Source organism: Symphodus melops (genome assembly GCF_947650265.1).
Source record: "Symphodus melops genome assembly, chromosome: 18".
NCBI lineage: Eukaryota > Metazoa > Chordata > Actinopteri > Labriformes > Labridae > Symphodus > Symphodus melops.
The window spans coordinates 2,801,473-2,820,288 of record NC_136708.1 but is presented as its reverse complement, the minus strand read 5'-3'; the positions used below and the strand labels follow the sequence as shown (position 1 = coordinate 2,820,288).

Genomic DNA, 18,816 nt, shown 5'->3' with positions numbered 1-18,816 from the left:
GCACTAAAGATAATGGATGAACTTTTGAACAGATGATTAAAAAGTTTGTCTTATTTAGTCAAAAAACGGAGGAATTATTGCATATTTAGCTTTTTAAAGACGAGACAGTTGGAGTGTCTTCATCCAAAAGAAATCTGAAACTGAATTTTCCATCGTGGTCAATCAGTGAATTGGATAAATGAGGATGAAAAATAAACAGTTTTCTCCACGTGGTTCTTTAATCACATATAGAAACAGGATTACTACGGAGTCCCTGAAGTCCCAAAAAAGGTGACAAAAATAAGTTAAGTGTTCTTTAAATGTTTATAATAAGTGAGAGTCACACGATGTAACAAGAGAACTAAATAAAGACAAACTTCTGACATAGGAGACGGTAATCAGATGATCAGCATGATATGAGACCCTGTGGGAGGTTCATGATCAGGAGCTTAATGCAGCTTCATTTAGGTTTTAAAAATGTGGACCCGAGGGCTCCTCCTGCTTCATATCCCTCAGCTCAGTGAAACCTCGGCGGTCTGCGTCCAGCTCACGCAGAAGCCTCTCCTTCATCATCACAGTGGCGCTTTCTCTCCACGTCCCGAGCAGCCAGTGTTTTAAGTAATGGCTTGTGAGGCCTGACAGATCAGCCATGTTCTCCCTGAGCTGCGGGCCCCCGACGCTCAGCAAGCGAGGAGCGAATCCATCAAAGCGACAGGATGAATTAGTGCCGAGACACCTCACTACCTGTTAGGAGGAACTCCCATCAGCAGTAATTGATTTGATAAATGTTCGAGCATACACAGGATGAGAGACGAGAGGGGGGGGTACAGAGAGCCGCTCTGAATGACGGAGAGAAAGGTCCAAACTCTGTGAGGGTTGTTAAAGTCAGCCTGTTTACAACATCGAGCATTGTTTGATTCACCTCTGACAACTTTACCAACCTTGAACTGAAACCAGACCTTTTAAGAGAGCAGATCAATCAAAGAGGTTTCCTGCCACAAACGATCACAAACGATCAAATACCGCCCTGTTTCAGGTTTTTTAAATGGTTAATATCTGAGCTTTTTGTGCAATTATTTAGAGATAGCACAGAGTCATAAACTGGGGCGAGAGAAAGTCGGCCCAGGGTCCGCCCGCATGGAGGACTGCAGCCTTCATGCATGGGCACACGCTAACCGCTAGGCTACCAGCATGTGCCCCAGCTTCAGATTTTAAACCTTTTCACTCCCTTTGGATGGAAATGACTCAAATGTACAAAATAATTTTTCAATATGCTGTGAGTGAAATCAACGTGGGTCTCTTTTTTTCTTTATTGCTGACAGGCTGGCGTTGTTTTTCTGAAGTTTGTGATAACACTGCAGAGCGGGTCCTTACAGAGAGAGAGAGAGAGAGAGAGAGAGAGAGAGAGGGGAAGATGTTTGTCTTCAAAGCCACCAGACCCCACTGACAAAAACGTTCATTTTAAAAATGTTTAATTGCACAGTTAGGCCTTTGATATTGGAAATAAAACAATCATTTAACGAGGCTGTTATTTCCATTTAATTTCCCAGGATGCTTCCTTTAAATAACAGTTTCATCTAATAGAAAAAGACTTCTGAGACAGATATTTTAATTAGCTGAGTTAGTTCCGTTTGGAAGCGACTGTTGATGAACTCCCCTGAAAGAAGAACTGCTTCATTAAATAAATCTTAAGAGTTCACACTGCAGTAAAAAAAAAAAAAGAAAAAGTTTACTGTTTTCTGAATCGCGGTTCTAAACTGAGCATAAAGTCTCACAGCAGTGCAGAGGAGGCGGAGCATGAGTGCATGTGGAGAGACGGACACAAGTCGATGCAACAACTTGCATGAGATGGAAGAAGGACAACTCGTCCGCTCCTGATAGTCAGGACACAATGTCCACCGCTCTATGTTGTTGTTTGTTTCTTCCTGCAGCTGAGGAGGAATTTAGCTTTTTAAATTGCATACACTACATATACGTTTTTGGAGACTTCGATTTGTCTTCCTGGAGGTATAATTGCATGGAAAGAGTTTCAGACTTCCTAGACTTAGGCTGGTTTAGCTCAGTCAGTAGAGCATGTGTCCTCTGTGTGTGTCTCTCGCCTCACGTCATGTCTCTTTCTAGCTGTCTTATCCAAATAAAGGTGCACCATATATCTCCACCATAACACTCAAGTAGTTTTTCATTGACTCGAAGTTCAACCTTGAGTCAGGTCGGTGTGGTTCAGCTCAGTCGTTACGTTTTCCCGTCACACGAGCAGAGCGTCGGTGCTGTTCTGCATCATCAGCTGACAAACAATGACACATGAAAACAAACATGGCTGCAGGTATGCACACACTGGGCTGCATCACCTGCATGTCGAATTCACACAACAGTCACATTGAATGTGATACAGACTCACAGATGTTATTTCCTCTTTTATCTTCTTTTAGTTCTGTAGCATGAGTAGTGTGTGTGACTTTTCCTTTTCAAGTGATCGATTATCGCCCTATGAACCTACTTTATAAGACAGTTGGATGTGCAATCACCTTTTTTTTTTTTTAAAGTTAATAAAAGCTTCAGATGTAACTCAGTCTGTCTGCAGGTTCCTGTGGCTGTAGATTAAAGGCAGGGTTGGTTATTTTCAAAAACTAGCATGATTTTGAAAGTAGCATTCCCTCTGTGCTCCATCTAAAGCCACGCCCCCTCCCCCCTCTGTGCTCCATCTAAAGCCACACCCCCTCCCCCTCTGTGCTCCCACTAAAGCCACGCCCCCTCCCCCCTGTGCTCCCTCTAAAGCCACGCCCCCTCCCCCCTCTGTGCTCCCACTAAAGCCACGCCCCCTCCCCCCTGTGCTCCCTCTAAAGCCACGCCCCCTCCCCCCTCTGTGCTCCATCTAAAGCCACGCCCCCTCCCCCTCTGTGCTCCCTCTAAAGCCACGCCCCCTCCCCCTCTGTGCTCCCTCTAAAGCCACGCCCCCTCCCCCTCTGTGCTCCCTCTAAAGCCACGCCCCCTCACTTGCACGAGTGCCATTTCTCCAGAAGGTGACGTCAGCTCATCACTTCATTGTCGATGTCGTCTCATTCAGCGGTAAGAAAACTCAGATTATAAACTCTGACATCAGTGACGAGCTTTGAGTGTGAGCTCGTGCACGCAAGAGGAAGAGAACGAGCAGGGAGGCGTGTGATTGGTTCATCAGATTGGCACCTCGTGGCAGACATTGGTCGAAGTTTTTACAGACACAAACTGATACAGATGATGGATTTTATTCGTTCCTTTTTCAGAGAACCTGAGTTATTAATGTCTGTCAGGACCTAAAGACAGTTTCAACCAACATCTTGAAAAGTGAATCAGGAGGAAATGACCAACACTGCCTTTGACTCATATGTTCATGAAAACAGAAATGTCACATTCAGATATATTTCACATCGTATACTCAGATTTCATTCGATTATTGGAGTTTTATGGCCTTGGCTTTGTAGTAGACATAGAGATCCATTATTTCAGGTGTTAATCACAGCTCTATAGAGCAGCTCTGAATTTCAACAGAGGCCGAGAGCAAACAGAGAAATGCATGTGAGCGTGTTTACACGGTATATTTGAACAACACACAATGCATGGAATCCATTTTCTCTGCCTTGGGTTGGAAAACATGAATTGATGGTATTGGAATGATAAGAGGGAAATAAATCTAGAAAATGGCAAACAATAAGGAGGAGAACATCTGATTCCCAGGAAGGGAAGGCAACGTTTGAAGTCCTGGGGTCAGCGCGATAAGAAGAGTTATTCATGTGAGTCTGAGGAGCGCGAGTGTGGAGAATAGAAAGTCAGAGAGAGCGCGATAAGCAGACAAGGAGACAGAGAGGAGCCGTAAATGAGAAAGAGAGATAAGAGGAGGAAGGGGAGGCCGCCTCCCTCCTCCTTCTCGTCTCTCGTCTTTTCGCCGCAGCAACGCCTTTCTAAAAGGATGTCTCTCATCCAGTTGATTGACAGCTGTCACACGCACACACACACGCCTCCCGGCGGCTTCCCCTGCCCTCGTCTGCCACTGGAAACCGTCCACAGGCCAAAAAATGAAATTGTAATTCTGGAAATCAATACGAGCTCAGTCTCTGGGGCCGCTGAAAGTAATGAGAGCTTGTCATTCGCTGCATTGGGGAGCTGATAAGGGCTCTGATTGGTCTATTCCATCACTGCTGCAGATAGAGCAAGGACACAGTGTAATGTATTGATTAGAGAAAAAGGGATAAGCTACATTTAAGTGCACTAGCAGTGAAATTAATTTTGTTATCATCAAACACTTCACTTTTTTTTTTTTGCCTGCAGCAGAGTGAATTCTGAAAAACCAAACTGAAATGTATGAAAACAAACGTACAGCAGACTATTTAACCCAGCACATAACAACTTCTTTATCATCAATGATGGCCATTTATCAGTCACGTTCTCAACATTTATGAGGCGCAAAACAATCCTTTGGACTATTCGATGTCTTTACTTTCTGCACGCTGCTTCATTAGAAAATAGCATTAAGAAAAAAGATCCACTTAACGCTCCTGGAAACGACTTGAGACCATCAGGAGAATCATTCTGCGATGTAACTTACAAGCTCTGCACGTTTTATTGTTGTGTCTTTTATTAGCAAATTGAAGATGCATTATTTTGTAAGGGGCTTTTTGTGCCTTTATTTAAGAGACAGGACAGTGGACTGAGTCAGAAACAAGCAGGAAAGACGAACACGGACCACTCAGCTTTGAGGACTAGAGCCGACATGCAAACTGTCCACGAGCGCTCCAAAGACACCCAAACAGTGAAGGGCGTTCTTTTTGTCGTGCAAACTCGTGTTGATCTAGTGTGTGTGAGTGTCTCATTTCATTTGTCTGTGAGCTGTGTGGCTCTTTCTCCAGCGGCTTTCTATGGGATTCTTTAAATTATACTTGTATCGTATCAAAGTCTACAGATCTGATGACGACTGTAAACTCTTCACTTTGTGTTACATTAAAAAAAAAACTCTTTAGCAGTTTTAATTTAACACTAATAATGAATGAAACTGTGACGTTTGCCTCTAGAAGTTATTTTACACATTGACAGCACTGGAGACAAAATCCAACAAAAAATTAGAGCTCCGCCCTTCTTTCAAGCCCCGGTTAGTCAGCGCCCTCCTCCCTCCCACTACGACTCCCCTGGTTTTAGCCCCTCCCACATTAATCAAACCGTCTCGATGTTATTCTCAAGAGGAAGGGTTAAACAGACGATGTGCACGTCACGACTTTTCCTTCCTCACTGCGACGTCAAGTCGATGATTTGTATTAAAATGTCCACACTGGCTGCATGAATCCTCGACGCTCTTCTACCTTTGTCTTCCATCTCCGAGCAGCAGCTCCACACAGAGGTCGTCAGACTGCTGTTAAACCTAACTGACTTTATCGTTTCTTCCTCCTTACCACCAAAATAAATAAACAAACCTGTGCTGAGAATTTTGCGTCTTGGTCTCGTCGGCTGTGTTACACTCCGGCTTGTTTGCTCTGAGTGACAGCAGCAGCACAAACGGGCCGGCCTGACAGACATGTGGGTGTAAACGACAAATTTGTTGTACTGTACTCTGTGAATCCGGCTGAGTGTACGAGTCACTCACCGCCCGCCCTCCTCCTCTTCCTGTTCGGTTCCACACATCCCCTCTCTCTCTCTCTCTCTCTCTCTCTCTCTCTCGTCGTCTCGCTTTGCACTAAAAAGCGACAGAGTGAAGTGCAGGTGTTTCGCTGCTTTGAACATTTAATGTCAGGATTTGCACACTTCCCTGATATGAAGATTTGGGACGGAGAACAGATATAGAAGTCGGATAACTGAGATTTTGGACAAACTGCACCCTCCTGTGTAAGTCACCACAATGCAAATATAATCTGTTGGAAAAGAGCAGTCCAACATGAGGGACATTCAATGTCCTCGAGTGGAGGGATGTTGGACTTTATAATGATGGTGTAAAATGATGGTGTGAAATACTTTCAGCTTTCAGGATTTTAAAGAATATTTATTGTTTTGTGGTTTGTCGTAAAGAGTTTCCCCTTCGACTGTGCAGCTCTCCCAACAGCCAATCAGACTGGCACTCGTCGATGTCACTTCTCCTCTGACTGACCAATCAAATCAAAAAGGAGCGACACTTCTGACATCAGCTTTGTCAACAACACATGTGTGCGTATTCAACTGTCGGGCTGTCTCTTAACGGAGAGGGTCTATTTTTATGCTAGCCAAGATTTCAAATGTTCAAAAGGCTTCACACTAACATAAAGATCTACAAGGGAAGAAGGGACCTTTTTGTCTTCATTTGATAGGACAGCTGAAGAGACACAGGACACGTGGGAGGAGAGAACGGAGGGTGACACGCGAGGACGGATTTGAACCCAGCCGCTGAATCAAACCGCACAGAGACGAGCTAACAGGCGTCTTTCTTTACACTAAAGGCCGCGGTGTGAACGAGCACTGTAACGTACTGTAGGGCCGTACGCAGACTGTACATCCTGCTGGGCTACGCTGAGGACCAGAGAGATCAACCTCTGAACTATTTCAGCCGTTGATAAGTTAGCTTCTGACTCCCCCAAAAAAACAAGACGGTTAGCTAAAAGCACAGAAAGAGTCCAGAACAGAGTGAATTAACCTTTGATTCAACCTCAGTGCTATTAACAGCAGATGAGTACTGGCTGGTTTTATGTAGGAATGGACAGAGTTTGGTTACATTTCAGAGGTTTGATTTGACGACACGGGAACACAGCGCCGGTTATTCAAATTCTCGTAAAAACTTGTAAAGTCAAGCAATACCTACTCATAAAACAGCAATCATTCAGAGAAGTGTTCTGGCATTTCATCCTGAAGCCTGAACGTCTGCAGTGAAAGGTCCCTTCTGTTTGTATCGCAGGTTTTATGATGTTGAATATAATCCCTCCACGCTCCTCTCCTGCAGCAGAAAGAGGCCAATACTATCAGCCAATATACGGCTGTAAAGCCGCCTTTGAAGGGCTCACATGAGTGTTCATCAGTCATTGATTTTGTTACAAGTCATCCATACGTGTCTGTGGAGCGGGGCGACAGCGAGCGCATGGCCGCTCACTGTAACCTCACAGGATGGAAAGATCTGAGGGAGGAGATAACGGACATGGCTGTGTAATTCCCATCAGCGGGCGCCGTGACCGTCCGACTGTGCAGCAGACGTGAGCTCCGATGGCAGATCCATCACTGCTGACACACACACACACACACACACACACACACACACACACACACACACACACACACACAAACCTCCTCCTCCTCTCCATTTCCACTGTTTCCTCCTCCTCCTGTGAGCGAGGAGTACAGCCTGCTCTGTTTCACTGGTCAGTCAAGCCCATCATCAGGTTAGAGAGCGAGGCCATCCATCACTTTACAGCTACAGTCCAAACGCCTGTATGTGTCCACTCACAGCCTGACTGTGTGCCGGTGTGTCCACATCTTTTCAACACGGGACGACGAGGCCTGAGACAGCACAGCTTACCGCACTAAAACCCTGAATGTCTCAAGTCAGTTCTCTGTTTCCTGAATTCAGAGTTTTTAAAAACATCTGTGTAACCGATATTTGTTTTGTTGAAACAATCTGAGGCCGGCGAACTGTGCAGCGGGTTTTTATGGAGCATCGTCAGAATCAGACTCAGATGGTTTGGCAGACTCTGATCAGTCCCAACAGACATTTCATTGAACCTCATTTGGACTGTCTGGATCATTCAAATATTTTTACAAGGAAAAAAAAACTAAATTTTTCGGTCGTGTGAGGAAAAAAAAGAGAACATATCAGCATGCTTCCTTTTCAAGCTTCTGGGTCAAAGCTTAGCTCGAGTGTTTATTTTCGTACAGTGACACACACACCAGGGACAAACAATCTTCAACGGGCCGAACGATTCATGAGAGGAGAGACATTCTGCAAATTCAGAAAAAGATGAAAGAAAGTGCTGCACAAAGCAAAGAGACAACTTTAAACACTTATTTTCTGTGTTGATGTTTGTGATTTGCATCATGTGCACTATGTGTTTGCTTTTCATGCCGTTTTTCTTTTTACTTCTCCTCATGCTTCCATCTTTGATCTCATCACTATTGTACATAATTTAATTATTATAACTTACGCTAAAACCTGTTTTGTGTTTAATTCAGTTGCATTGCACTGTATTTTGTCTGTTTTTATTTTTACTTTATTTGAGCACAGAAGTACACTGTGCATGCTGTTTGATTGTGTGACAAATAAAACTATTGAACCCTGAACCCTGATCTGTTGTTTCAGACATTTGTGGAGCATTTTGACTTTGTATAATTTCTGATTTGCTGCAAGTTTTTTTTTTTTTTTTTTTTTTTTTTTTAATGACAATCATTTGGGCCGTTGTAGAACTCGCATTTTTATCAGCCACCATAACTGTGTCTTAACATTTAAAGCCAACTTCATCATTCAACCACCTAAAGAATTCAGTATTCACTCTCCTTCGTTCGTCATCCGGTCTTCACACAGAAAACGATCTGCCTTTAAAAGTTGTAATGAATTCCTGGAGGAGGATAAGTCTTTAATGAAGACAGTGGAAATCTGTTTCAGTGCTAACAAAGAGACAGTAGCATCATGTCATGTGAGTGCAGGTATCAGTGTGAGTGTTGGAGACACACACACACACACACACACACACACACACACACCTGCAGATGTAAAGCAGGTTGGACGAGGTTATCTAATCGCTTCCTGCCTTCAGAGACACTTCTCTCCTCAGACCGCTTCAAAGCGCTGCTATCAAGGTACTGCACGCTTCGCCATAAACCGATTGCTCTGTGCAGAGAGGGGAGGTAGGGGGGCTGTATGCGGGGGGGGGGGGGGGGGAATCAAACCCGGGTCGCAAGACGGGTGAGATTCTCAGAGAACATCGCCCTTCAACCATCAGCTTCAGCTCTGACCTCTGAACAGTGGACGCGATTGGAAATCTGGAGCAGTGCGTGCAGGAGAGAATAGAGGCTGGGGTCATTAATCACAGATGCCGACCACCTACACACACACACACATACACACACACGCACACACACACACACATGCACACACAGACAACATCGAAGCTGCAGAGTCTGACTCTGTGGTTTCTCCGGGAACATTTCAGCCACATTCTTTCCCTAATTTAACACCATCAAAGCTGCAAATCCGAGACAGATTCCCCTCATTGGCCCCCCTCTGCCTCCAAACACTCGTCTCTGCGATCACGCATGCAGAGAAGAAAAATAACCACACACCACAGTAGGTGCTATTATCGTTGACTTTATGGCTGCACACCAAGGTCAAGTGTTGTTTTGTGTGTTTGTGGGAGCGACCCCCCCCTCCTGCCCCCCGCCCCCCGGAGAGACCGAGCTCAGATCAGACACCCCGAGACTCCCCGGGAGGATCACTGAGGTCACAGTTCACGCAGCGCAATATAACACACAACAACAACACCGAGTCACCTTCATGTGTCCAATTCAAAGTTTGAACCATCAATCTGTCTGAGCAGCAGTCTGAGCAGAGGTCAAAGGTCAGCTGAACACAAGACGCCTCAATTTCAATTAGAGCTGACGTGGTTCCATATTTTTCAAAAGAAATTGGGGGAATTTACTCGGGGGGGGGGGGGGGGGGTTCTGCTGAATGATTCTGTCTGTAAAAGTCCCATTTCAACATTTACCTGCTTTATGTGTTTTTGTGTTTTTTTGTGGTAAACTCAACGGGTGATTACAAAAAATGCTGTAGCAGATTACTCATGCTGAAAAAGGCTAAAAAATAAAAATATTACCTTTTAATATATACAAAGTTCTGGTGTTTGAATTCTTCTTTTTAGTGACTTTAAGAGAAAAAATCTCCCTTCTTGCTGCAGCTGCTTCAACGTTCGAACGGGCTCCATTAACTTCATTAAATCATTCTACAGTCAGACTTTTCAGAGTTTCATGTTGAGGTCAGGACAAATGGTTCATCTTTGAGACGTCTGCAGAAAATCATTCTGTTTTTTTCTGACTAAATTACAAAGTCATCTTTATCGTCTATTTTACGTGCTGCACGTACAGAAAAAAAAAATATTTCTCTCTGAACAGCGGTGCAAACTGCAATAGTGTAACATGTTATTTAAAAAAATAAATAAATAAAATATCAAGTGTGCATGGAAAACAAAATCATAAACAACAAATGTGCATGGACTTGAATAATGAAAACATATAAAAGGCACTAACGAGTGAAAAGATGGCGCTCCAGTGTTTTATTTAAAGTGCTGCGTTAAAGTGACAGATGCATTAAATGATTAACTGTGACTTCAGTGATGCTCACTCTGTAAAAACTCTTATTCTTGGTGACTTATAAACTCATGGTCGCTTTAACTAGGCGTTAGTGTAAATGTTAAAATGACTTAATCTTTAGTTTTTTTCTTTATCTCGACGGATTTGGAGCAAATTCAATAAGTGACTGAAGTGAAATCGAGAATACAAGTCCAAGGAAAAACGATTATACACAGACATGTAGAAGAGGAGGCTACGATGAAGAACGCCACGCAGACACTGAGAGGGCCGGTTACTGTCACTCCTCGGTAACTAAATAAAACCAAAGTCCCGATAAGTTGTGATGATTTCTGAAGCAAAAGCGCGATAAAATAATTCCCAACAAAAATAAATAAAAGTGATGATGATGATGGCAGTGGACAGAAAATATTCAACCCCCCCTCCTTCTCTATATGCCAACACAACTAAGCAGGTGAAAACAGGTCGAACCACGCCCAAGTGCAAATGAAGGTAAAAAAATAAAATAAAAACTGATTCTGTCTCCGACACTAGATGTGTGTCTAAGATGATGCTCTCTCCAACGTGGCGACATGGAATACATCATGCTGCTGGGAGGCCGGAGAGGGATCACGTCATTTTTCAACTCGCTATAGTGACTCCTACTGGTCATCAGGGGAAGTGCATCGACCAATTACAACCTCCAAGAGGATTCCCTCTCGGTCAGTCCTCTCAGGACTTAAATATGGACAACATGTCTGTGATGTTTGTGGCAGTCAAAAGAGAAATATTTGCATTTGCATTCATCCTTGAATAAAAATGGCCGAACAGTTAAAAGATCCAGGACTTGTGGAATACGCTCAAAGCCTCTGAGGCTATTCTTCTTTAATACCTGGAATCACATTAATGACCTTGAAGAAGCATCTGAAAGACTGCAAACACTCCAATGAACTATTGTCTCATCATAACACCTGAAACAGGACAAACCTCTCTGTGCACCATCAAACTCCTTATTGTCAATAAATCCCAGTTCAGCCCTCCAAGCCACCCTGGATCTGAATTTTTGAGAACCAAAAGACATGTATGAAGTAATTTTCTGCAGCCGTGGCTCCCCCTGTGAGGGGCAGCGAGTCACAGAGCGAGGCCTTCTGACTGTATCCGAGCAGGTAACTGGGCTGTGCTGAGACCAAGGGGAGACGGCGGTGCAGCGAGGGAATCGCGGCGTTGTTCTCCGAGTCTGAACTCTCAGCCCTTTTGTGCCCGGCCTGTTTCCAGCAGCCGGGGCTTGAAAAGCTCCATCGTGACGCCTCCATGCTGCTTTAAAAGCTAAGTAGCACAAAGGTTGAACAAGGAGTCGAGAGAAATGTTCACTTAGTCGACATCTGCACTGAAAAAAAAAAACCCCACATAACACTCCACTCTCTGCATGCCTCCCACTTGATGGCCACACAATGCAGCGAGGCCGAGTGCCTGCAGTCGCCTGTCTGCGTGTGCGTGTGTGTGTGTTTAGTCACACAGCATGTGGGCATTTGAGCAATTCCTTTGCTACATAATTGAATTAATACTGGCCTGCTCCTGATTTCAGCTTCAAACAGCTCAATGAAAACACATATTATTTGTATTATTCTGCTTTAATTCAGAGGCCTCTCCACTGAAGAGGGGGTGTTGTTAGATGGGAGCAGAGGTAGGGGGGGGGGGGGGTTCACACTGTATGAGCTGTGCTGTAGTGATCTCAGTGGGACTTTCTTTCCTCCCCGGCGTGCACGCTGCTTGACTCTGCAGGACCCATTTGCAGCGTTTGATAATAACACCTAATGTGACTGCTGCCAGTGGGACCACCGCGTCTGTTACTCCCAGGGGAGAGGGAGAGGGAGGGAAGGAGGGAGGGAGGGAGGCAAGGAAGGGAAGGGAGGGGAGGGGTGGAGGGTGGGAGCCAGCAACCACAGAGACCTCAACGGCTGACTTGAAGTCACAATGCTGCACCGAGGCCCAGCCAAAGCACGTCTGCCAGGTTTCTAAAAACACACCAACAGAGTCAACATGGCTCAAATCCTTAAATCCTTCCTGCAGTCTGAGCTCCTTTCTGTTTCTTCAGGAGGAGGCCAAGCTGCTGGAATAAAATCTGAAGATTCACCATCGCACCGAAATAAAAAGACAGGCAACATAACGAATATCAGTGCGAATAGGAGGAGACAAAACCTGCAAAAAAGCAAATTCACAAGACTGTGGTTTAAGATTTTAACACCAAACCTGAACAGGAGGACTAAAAACATACAATAGATGATTATTAAAAAAATAACCAGTAATTATAAGAATGAAAATCAGTGGATTTCTTTTTAAAAGGCCAACCAAAAACAGCTGTTTCAAATCTCAGCATTACAATAAAATCAGCGTCAATGCATTTGCACTGAAAGGTGGTGCAAAGAAGCCCGTTTTCTAATTAATATAGAGACACATCTTAGAGGTTTTTTGTGTATTTTTAAAGCGGAATATAGTGAAATACAACATATGGGGATATGATGTTTAAATTGCATCTAATTTAATACTGAGATTTTCTTCGCTCAACAGCTGTCTCACGAATAAAAGAAAACGCCGGATTCAACACAGCACCTTCACCTTAAACTCCTGCAGAGCTCTGAATCCAGTATAAAGACGCTTTATTGGCATGAAGTACGGGCAGAAATTATGATAATCTCACATGGAGTTCTGCACTCGAGGAGTTAAAGGATACGTGTTAATTAAATATTGGAGCCATAGGTGGTGCCTGGTGTGGCCGCTCGGTGTGTTGTACGCAGCGCTCTGCTGCCTGTACCTGCGCTCTGTTATCGGGGTCAAGGCGCGGCTCGCAGACAAGAGGCTTAAGCGGAGACAAGAGCCTTTAACACGGAATAAAACCATCAAAGTTCAGCTCTAATCCCCGCCGCCGTGGATAAGGCTCCCTGTTAACGGGCTGCACAATAAGCTCCGTTTACTCTAGGCTGCTGCGCGAGCCTTTCTTCCTCTTCCTCTTCCTCTTCTTCTTCTTCTTCTTCTTCTTCTTTTTCTGCACAACAATTCAACTCAAACAACACGGGGGACCGGATTTATAAAAGGAGCAGGGGGGATTTTCACCACCAGTGTCCTGCTTGCTATAAAAAAAAGAAAACACAATTTTCCTCGACAGGGACTAATTTAGTTTGATGTAAAGTTTGACGTCTGTGAATGACGCTAATAAGGAGAATTATCCAAGAGGGGACAACATCTCCAGTTACAGTAAGCTGTGTCAGAAAGAGGTCAAACAGAAATAAACGACTTTAAAGATGAATTTAAAATGTTTTTTCTAATTATTAAACACGTGTAATAATAATAAGGCCTGGTAAACACGTCAGGTTGTTTAAATAAAGAAGTTCACGCTTCCAGCACCTTGGACAGCTCCACATCCTCCAGCTGTGTTTGACTTTACATGTTGGTTTTTACATAAAAGAAGAACACACACACACACACACACACACACACACAGCGGATACAGCCTGTTATACTGTGACAGAGCGGTTTAAGCACATTTATATTTAAACTGAGAAGTTATTGAAATACATAAATGTGTATTTTTACGACATTTTGACGCCATTCTTAATGTCATACAAATGTATTTTAAACCGTAAAAGGATTCAAATCAGATTTGTTTTTGTTTTTTTTAATGTGTCACCTGTTGTGTTAAAATCTTACAAATTGGTTAAAAATGACATACTATGAAATCTTTTTTTAACATGAAATAAAGCAGGTCATCTTTAAATCTTAAAGGGCGAACTGGAGAATATCAGGATTCAATGTTCTCTGTTTTCAGGCCTGATGATGATCCGTCCGTTATTTAGTGTTTTAGATCAACTGAGATTGATAATATCTGACTTTTATTCTTTCTATCTTTGTGTTTATGTAGGAGACAGGGAGAGTGGGGTAATGTTGTCTTTTTGTTGAGATAAAACAAAAGAATTAGCAGTGAAAATAATGTCGATGAAGCGTCACTGCACGCTTCTCCTTTTAATAAAATACTGTCATACTAAAACCACTTCACAAAAATGTGAATTAAAATATAATATAATTATATATATATTAATAGGGTGAAAATTAAGTTTACGTTGTCAATTAAAGTTGAATCTTTTCTTATTCTTGGTATTTTTCCAGACTTATTTTGAATATTATCGAGAGATGATGAACACCAACACGTCCATCATGTTTTATCTTCTGTTTAAATAACCAGTCAAATGTCTCAAACTGCTCCCCTTACTGGTTTCCAGTTTAACTCGTTGGAGAGTGTGTTCTCTGCTGTCCAGGCAGCCGGACTGCAGACATGGACTTTCTGTTTGTTATGGCGCCCCCGTGAGACGATTTCACTGCATGTGCTGGTGCGTAATCGATGTTTGAGGCGCCAGCGTTCTTCACTTGTAAAATATTTAACTTGATATAGTTTCTGAAAACGTTGATTTACACACATCGGATATTTTTCTGACATTTCTCCCCCCCTGAGGTAAAGCCTGATCTTCTCAGGAAGATACAGTCAGTGCGTTTTTACGCGCAGCACAGATGCGCACAGAAGAGACCAACCTCGTGCAAAATTGTGTGTGAACAAATAAAAAAAGCGTGACAACAAAGTTTGAATTCCTGCTCAGCACTACAGATATGTTGTGCATGCACCACAAGGTGAAATAGCCAAACATCTGCAGTGGAAGGGCTTTTTCAAATGCGCACTTTCGAACCCAGAGCAGTCCTCTATTAGCGAGAAAATTCGAGACAATTAGAGCTCTCAGACTTTCTGTCAGAGCAGCATGAAGTGGAAAACGTACATTTACAAGTACAGGCTGAGCAAGAGAGTCCAACTCACCAGGTAAAGTGCAGGCGTCAGGAGGAACACGGCGCACCAACACGTCACCTGCATCCTCCCGGAGCTCAAAGTTCCACTAATTTCCCTCGGCTGGTATTCGCGGCTTTGCGGACCATAAATCCACCTGGTATCCGGCTCACAACGCGGTCAAGCCCCTCAGCAGCCCAGGAAACATGAACACAACGCACCCCATGACCGCAGAACACAGCTGAGAGTTTGACTCTGGGGGGGGGGCAGGACGGAGGAGCCGGAGAGGAGGCTGATACTGCTGCTGCTGCCGCTGCTGCTGCGGGTGCAAATGGAGTAAGAGGAGGGTGGGGGCGACAAACAAGACAGCGGTTAGTTGGGAGTTAATCCAGGTAGAGGGAGCAGCGGGGTCATAGCTAAGAGCAGGTTCAGGTCCTGATTGTCTGATAGCTGGCGCGCGCAGCGGTCTGAGCGCTCCGGTGTGAAGCGAACGGCGGGGTTTTCCGCTTTATACCGCGCGCTTACAACACAGGCTGTGAGACTCTCGCTGCAGGGGGGGAGGGACGAAATGGGGAGGGGGGGGGGGTAAAAAAGGCAGGAAAAGACGAATAAAACGAGAGGAGATTGGTCCAAGACAGCGCGAGGATGAAGAAACTGAAGTTTTTTCCCCCACTCTCTCTCTCTCTCTCTCTCTCTCTCTCTCTCTCTCTCTCTCTCTCTCTCTCTCTTATTTCTTAGAGAGACGCTCGTGAGGGAAAGCGGTTCACCTTGGCTGCTGGTTTGTGCGCTTGATGTAGATGAATGAGCTGACATTCACAACTCTGCTGCCAATAACTCCTGCCCCCCCCCCGCACACACACACACACCTCCCTCCTGTACCCCCCCAAACAAGCGGGCCTCAAACCTGAACAAACACAGCACACCAGCTGCTGTTCATGATGTCATTCCAATAGACTCAATCTCCCTGTGACAAAACCCACTTCATCTCTGCTAACAGAGCTAACAGTTTAGCTTCTAACAACTGCCCAAACATCTGCTCGACATCTGACGATGTGTGGAGCAATTTGAAATTGAGTTCCCAAAATTTGCCCATCATTAAGCTCTGATTTAAAAAAAAAAAAAAAAAAAAAAAAAAAACAAGAAACAATATCTCCACTTTTTTTTTTTTTTTTTACAGATTTTACCGGAGACAACAAGTTTTACAGACGTTTTCAGGTGCAGAAAGAGAAGAAAAGTCCAGATTGAGTAAATCCTTGTTCTCTTTTTTCCCCCAAACTCGTCTAATTTTTTTGTGTTGTTTCATAAATGGCACCAATCTGCACCACTGACTTCAACATTGTTTTATACATACAGTAATGAGCTTAGAATTTAACCTTCTTTTTATGGTAGTTGTTTACAGTGTCAGTCTTTCTTTGTGTGCTGTAACATTTCTTGGGGACTGTTATCGAGGATGTTCACATGTTCTCTGCGTTTAATTCATGATTGATTGATGATGCAGTACTTGAACAGCACAGTTATGGTGCCTTGCATTTTTTAATGAATATTTTTTAGGTTTTTTTTAAATATTTTTTACGTGTATCTGTGGTCTTTTAGCCTGAGTGACGTCACCCGTCTGTTCCTGCAGGGGGCGCTGGGATGACGGTCTGTGCTGGAATTGCTGTCTCAGCTTAACTTTGAGTCAACCTAACGACAGGCTGAGAGTTGAGTCGGGTTTTAAGACTCCTGACAAACCGTTGCACACCTGTCAATCACGCCAGCTAACTGTGAATAACGCTTCATTATCAAATCGGATGAGCGATCATGTGAAATACAGTGTGTGCAGATCACATGAGCCAACCAGACCAACTCTGTTCCATCGCACTGGGTAGTGAACGTGTTAATTCCTGCTGTAGAAAATAAACAGGCTTTTTGAATGGGTGTGTATGTGACTTCCTGTGTTTCTGCAGCCAGCCTTTAGTGGACACTTTGATGAACTGCAGGATCTTTGCACTTCCACATCGGCTTCATTTTTTAAACACCGGAAGTTGCTGCTCCTTATTAACAAATGCTGCAAAGATAAAAACTTTATTTTAAAAACTTGTATTATGGAGAAGGTAGCTGCTCATAGCTCGTCTCCTGCCGTCACCCAAAGTCTCCTTGAAACGTGTTTAAAGCATCACCTGTAATCAGAAGGGGTTTTGCCGCAGTATTTTTGTATACATTTTCACACAGCATGATACAAATATTGGCAAATACACACATCTATGAAGTGGTTCTGGAGTCTCGTCGGGGTAACGTCACAACCCAAACTGTGATTATTTTAAAGTGGATGTGATTTTCTTTTTTAAACGGCGGTTGTAAATGTCGCTGTTATTTCACGCACTCACATGGTACATGTCAAGATGTAAAGCTGCGCTGCCGGAAGAACAATGAAACAAAACGACATCAAGCAAAAGAAAATCAGAAACAAAGCAGAAAGGCTTCTCCTGTTAAACATGAAGAAGTTATCCATTAAAGTGCTTCATGTTTGGATCATTGGTTTAGTTTAAGTCGGTAACATAAATAACAAAAGGCCTTTGTGTGTTCTCAGATTCTGCTGTGCAGTCTTAATATTGAAGTCTTCCTCTCCGATGGCAGCTTTGAGAACATCAGAGTTGTTTTCTGTCTTTGTCGTCATTCCAACTCAGGTCAATAAACTCATGTTAGTCTTTGCTATCATTATAGTTTGTCAGAGTAGAAGCCCAGTACAAAAAAGCAGAGGGTCAAGTTCTCATCATACTTCCTCCTTCTTCCCAAAGCATTTGGATTTTAATTGTATTTTCAGTCACCATTTTTTATACAAAACATGTTTTATCATTTTGGAGGATCAGCGAATGAAAACCCAACAGCACGTGTTTTTGGGGCAGTTTTGTTGTGCATCCCATGTGCAGAGGCTATAATCCTCATCGCATCAGCTGTGGGTACGAATCCGCCCTAGTCCCCCCTCTTCATGTCTCTCTTTAGCTGTCCTACACAATAAAGACAAGAAGACCACAAAAACATGTTTTAATAGAGCTAGCTGGTTAAATAAAGTCTGAAAGACAAAAACAAAAAAACGTTCTCTCTTGTTTCCCTCTTACGGTGTTTTAAGAGGTTGATGGTTAAAGCCTCGTGAGCTTCGCTATTCAACCTCTATCTCTTTGTCCGCAGTTCCTGTGAGCCAGGCACCCATGGGTCACGTTTAAGAGCTAATGTAGCGGGGCGTCAGTGACCTAGTGGTTTAAACGCATGTCTAATGTACAGAGGCTGTAGTCCTCAAGGCGAGCAGCACGGGTTTGAGTCCCTGTGGCTCCTTTAATGCATGTCATTCTTCTCTCTCTCCCTCTCTCTCTCTCTCTCTCTCCCTCTCTTTCTCTCTCGCTCTCTTAAAAAGCCCACAAATACATCTTTAAGACCTTTGATGACAGTTAGATTGATGAAGATATTGGTGAACATATCTTAATGTTAACTCTCATTGGAAGCTGTATCATCGAATGTATCATCCACATTTGTCCAAACTGATAAACTAAAAGAAATAACTAGTTTTGTGTGTGTGTGTGTGTGTGTGTGTGTGTGTGTGTGTGCAGCACAAGGTGACTGCAGCCTGCTCTGTGTGTCTCCGGGCTGCAGATAGACGGATAGGATCCTTTTTGTTGAAAAGCAGGGGGGAGAGAGAGGAGGTGGGCTGAAGAAGAAAAGACAGGAGGAGCCGAGCTTTAATAAATCCCAGCAGTCTCATTGCTACAACATTGCGGTGGTCA

General features: G+C 43.7%; 1 protein-coding gene across 1 annotated transcript in view; it reads right to left on the bottom strand.

Moving 5' to 3' along the window:
- The window catches only part of nxph1 (neurexophilin 1), a 45,092-nt gene extending 29,517 nt beyond the window's left edge, over nucleotides 1-15,575 (bottom strand). Inside the window, exon 1 of the mRNA XM_079368902.1 lies at nucleotides 15,092-15,575. Coding sequence (XP_079225028.1) covers nucleotides 15,092-15,145 — 54 coding nt within the window. The 5' untranslated portion in view covers nucleotides 15,146-15,575. The remainder of the gene's footprint in view (nucleotides 1-15,091) is intronic.
- Between the last annotated feature and the right edge of the window lie 3,241 nt (nucleotides 15,576-18,816).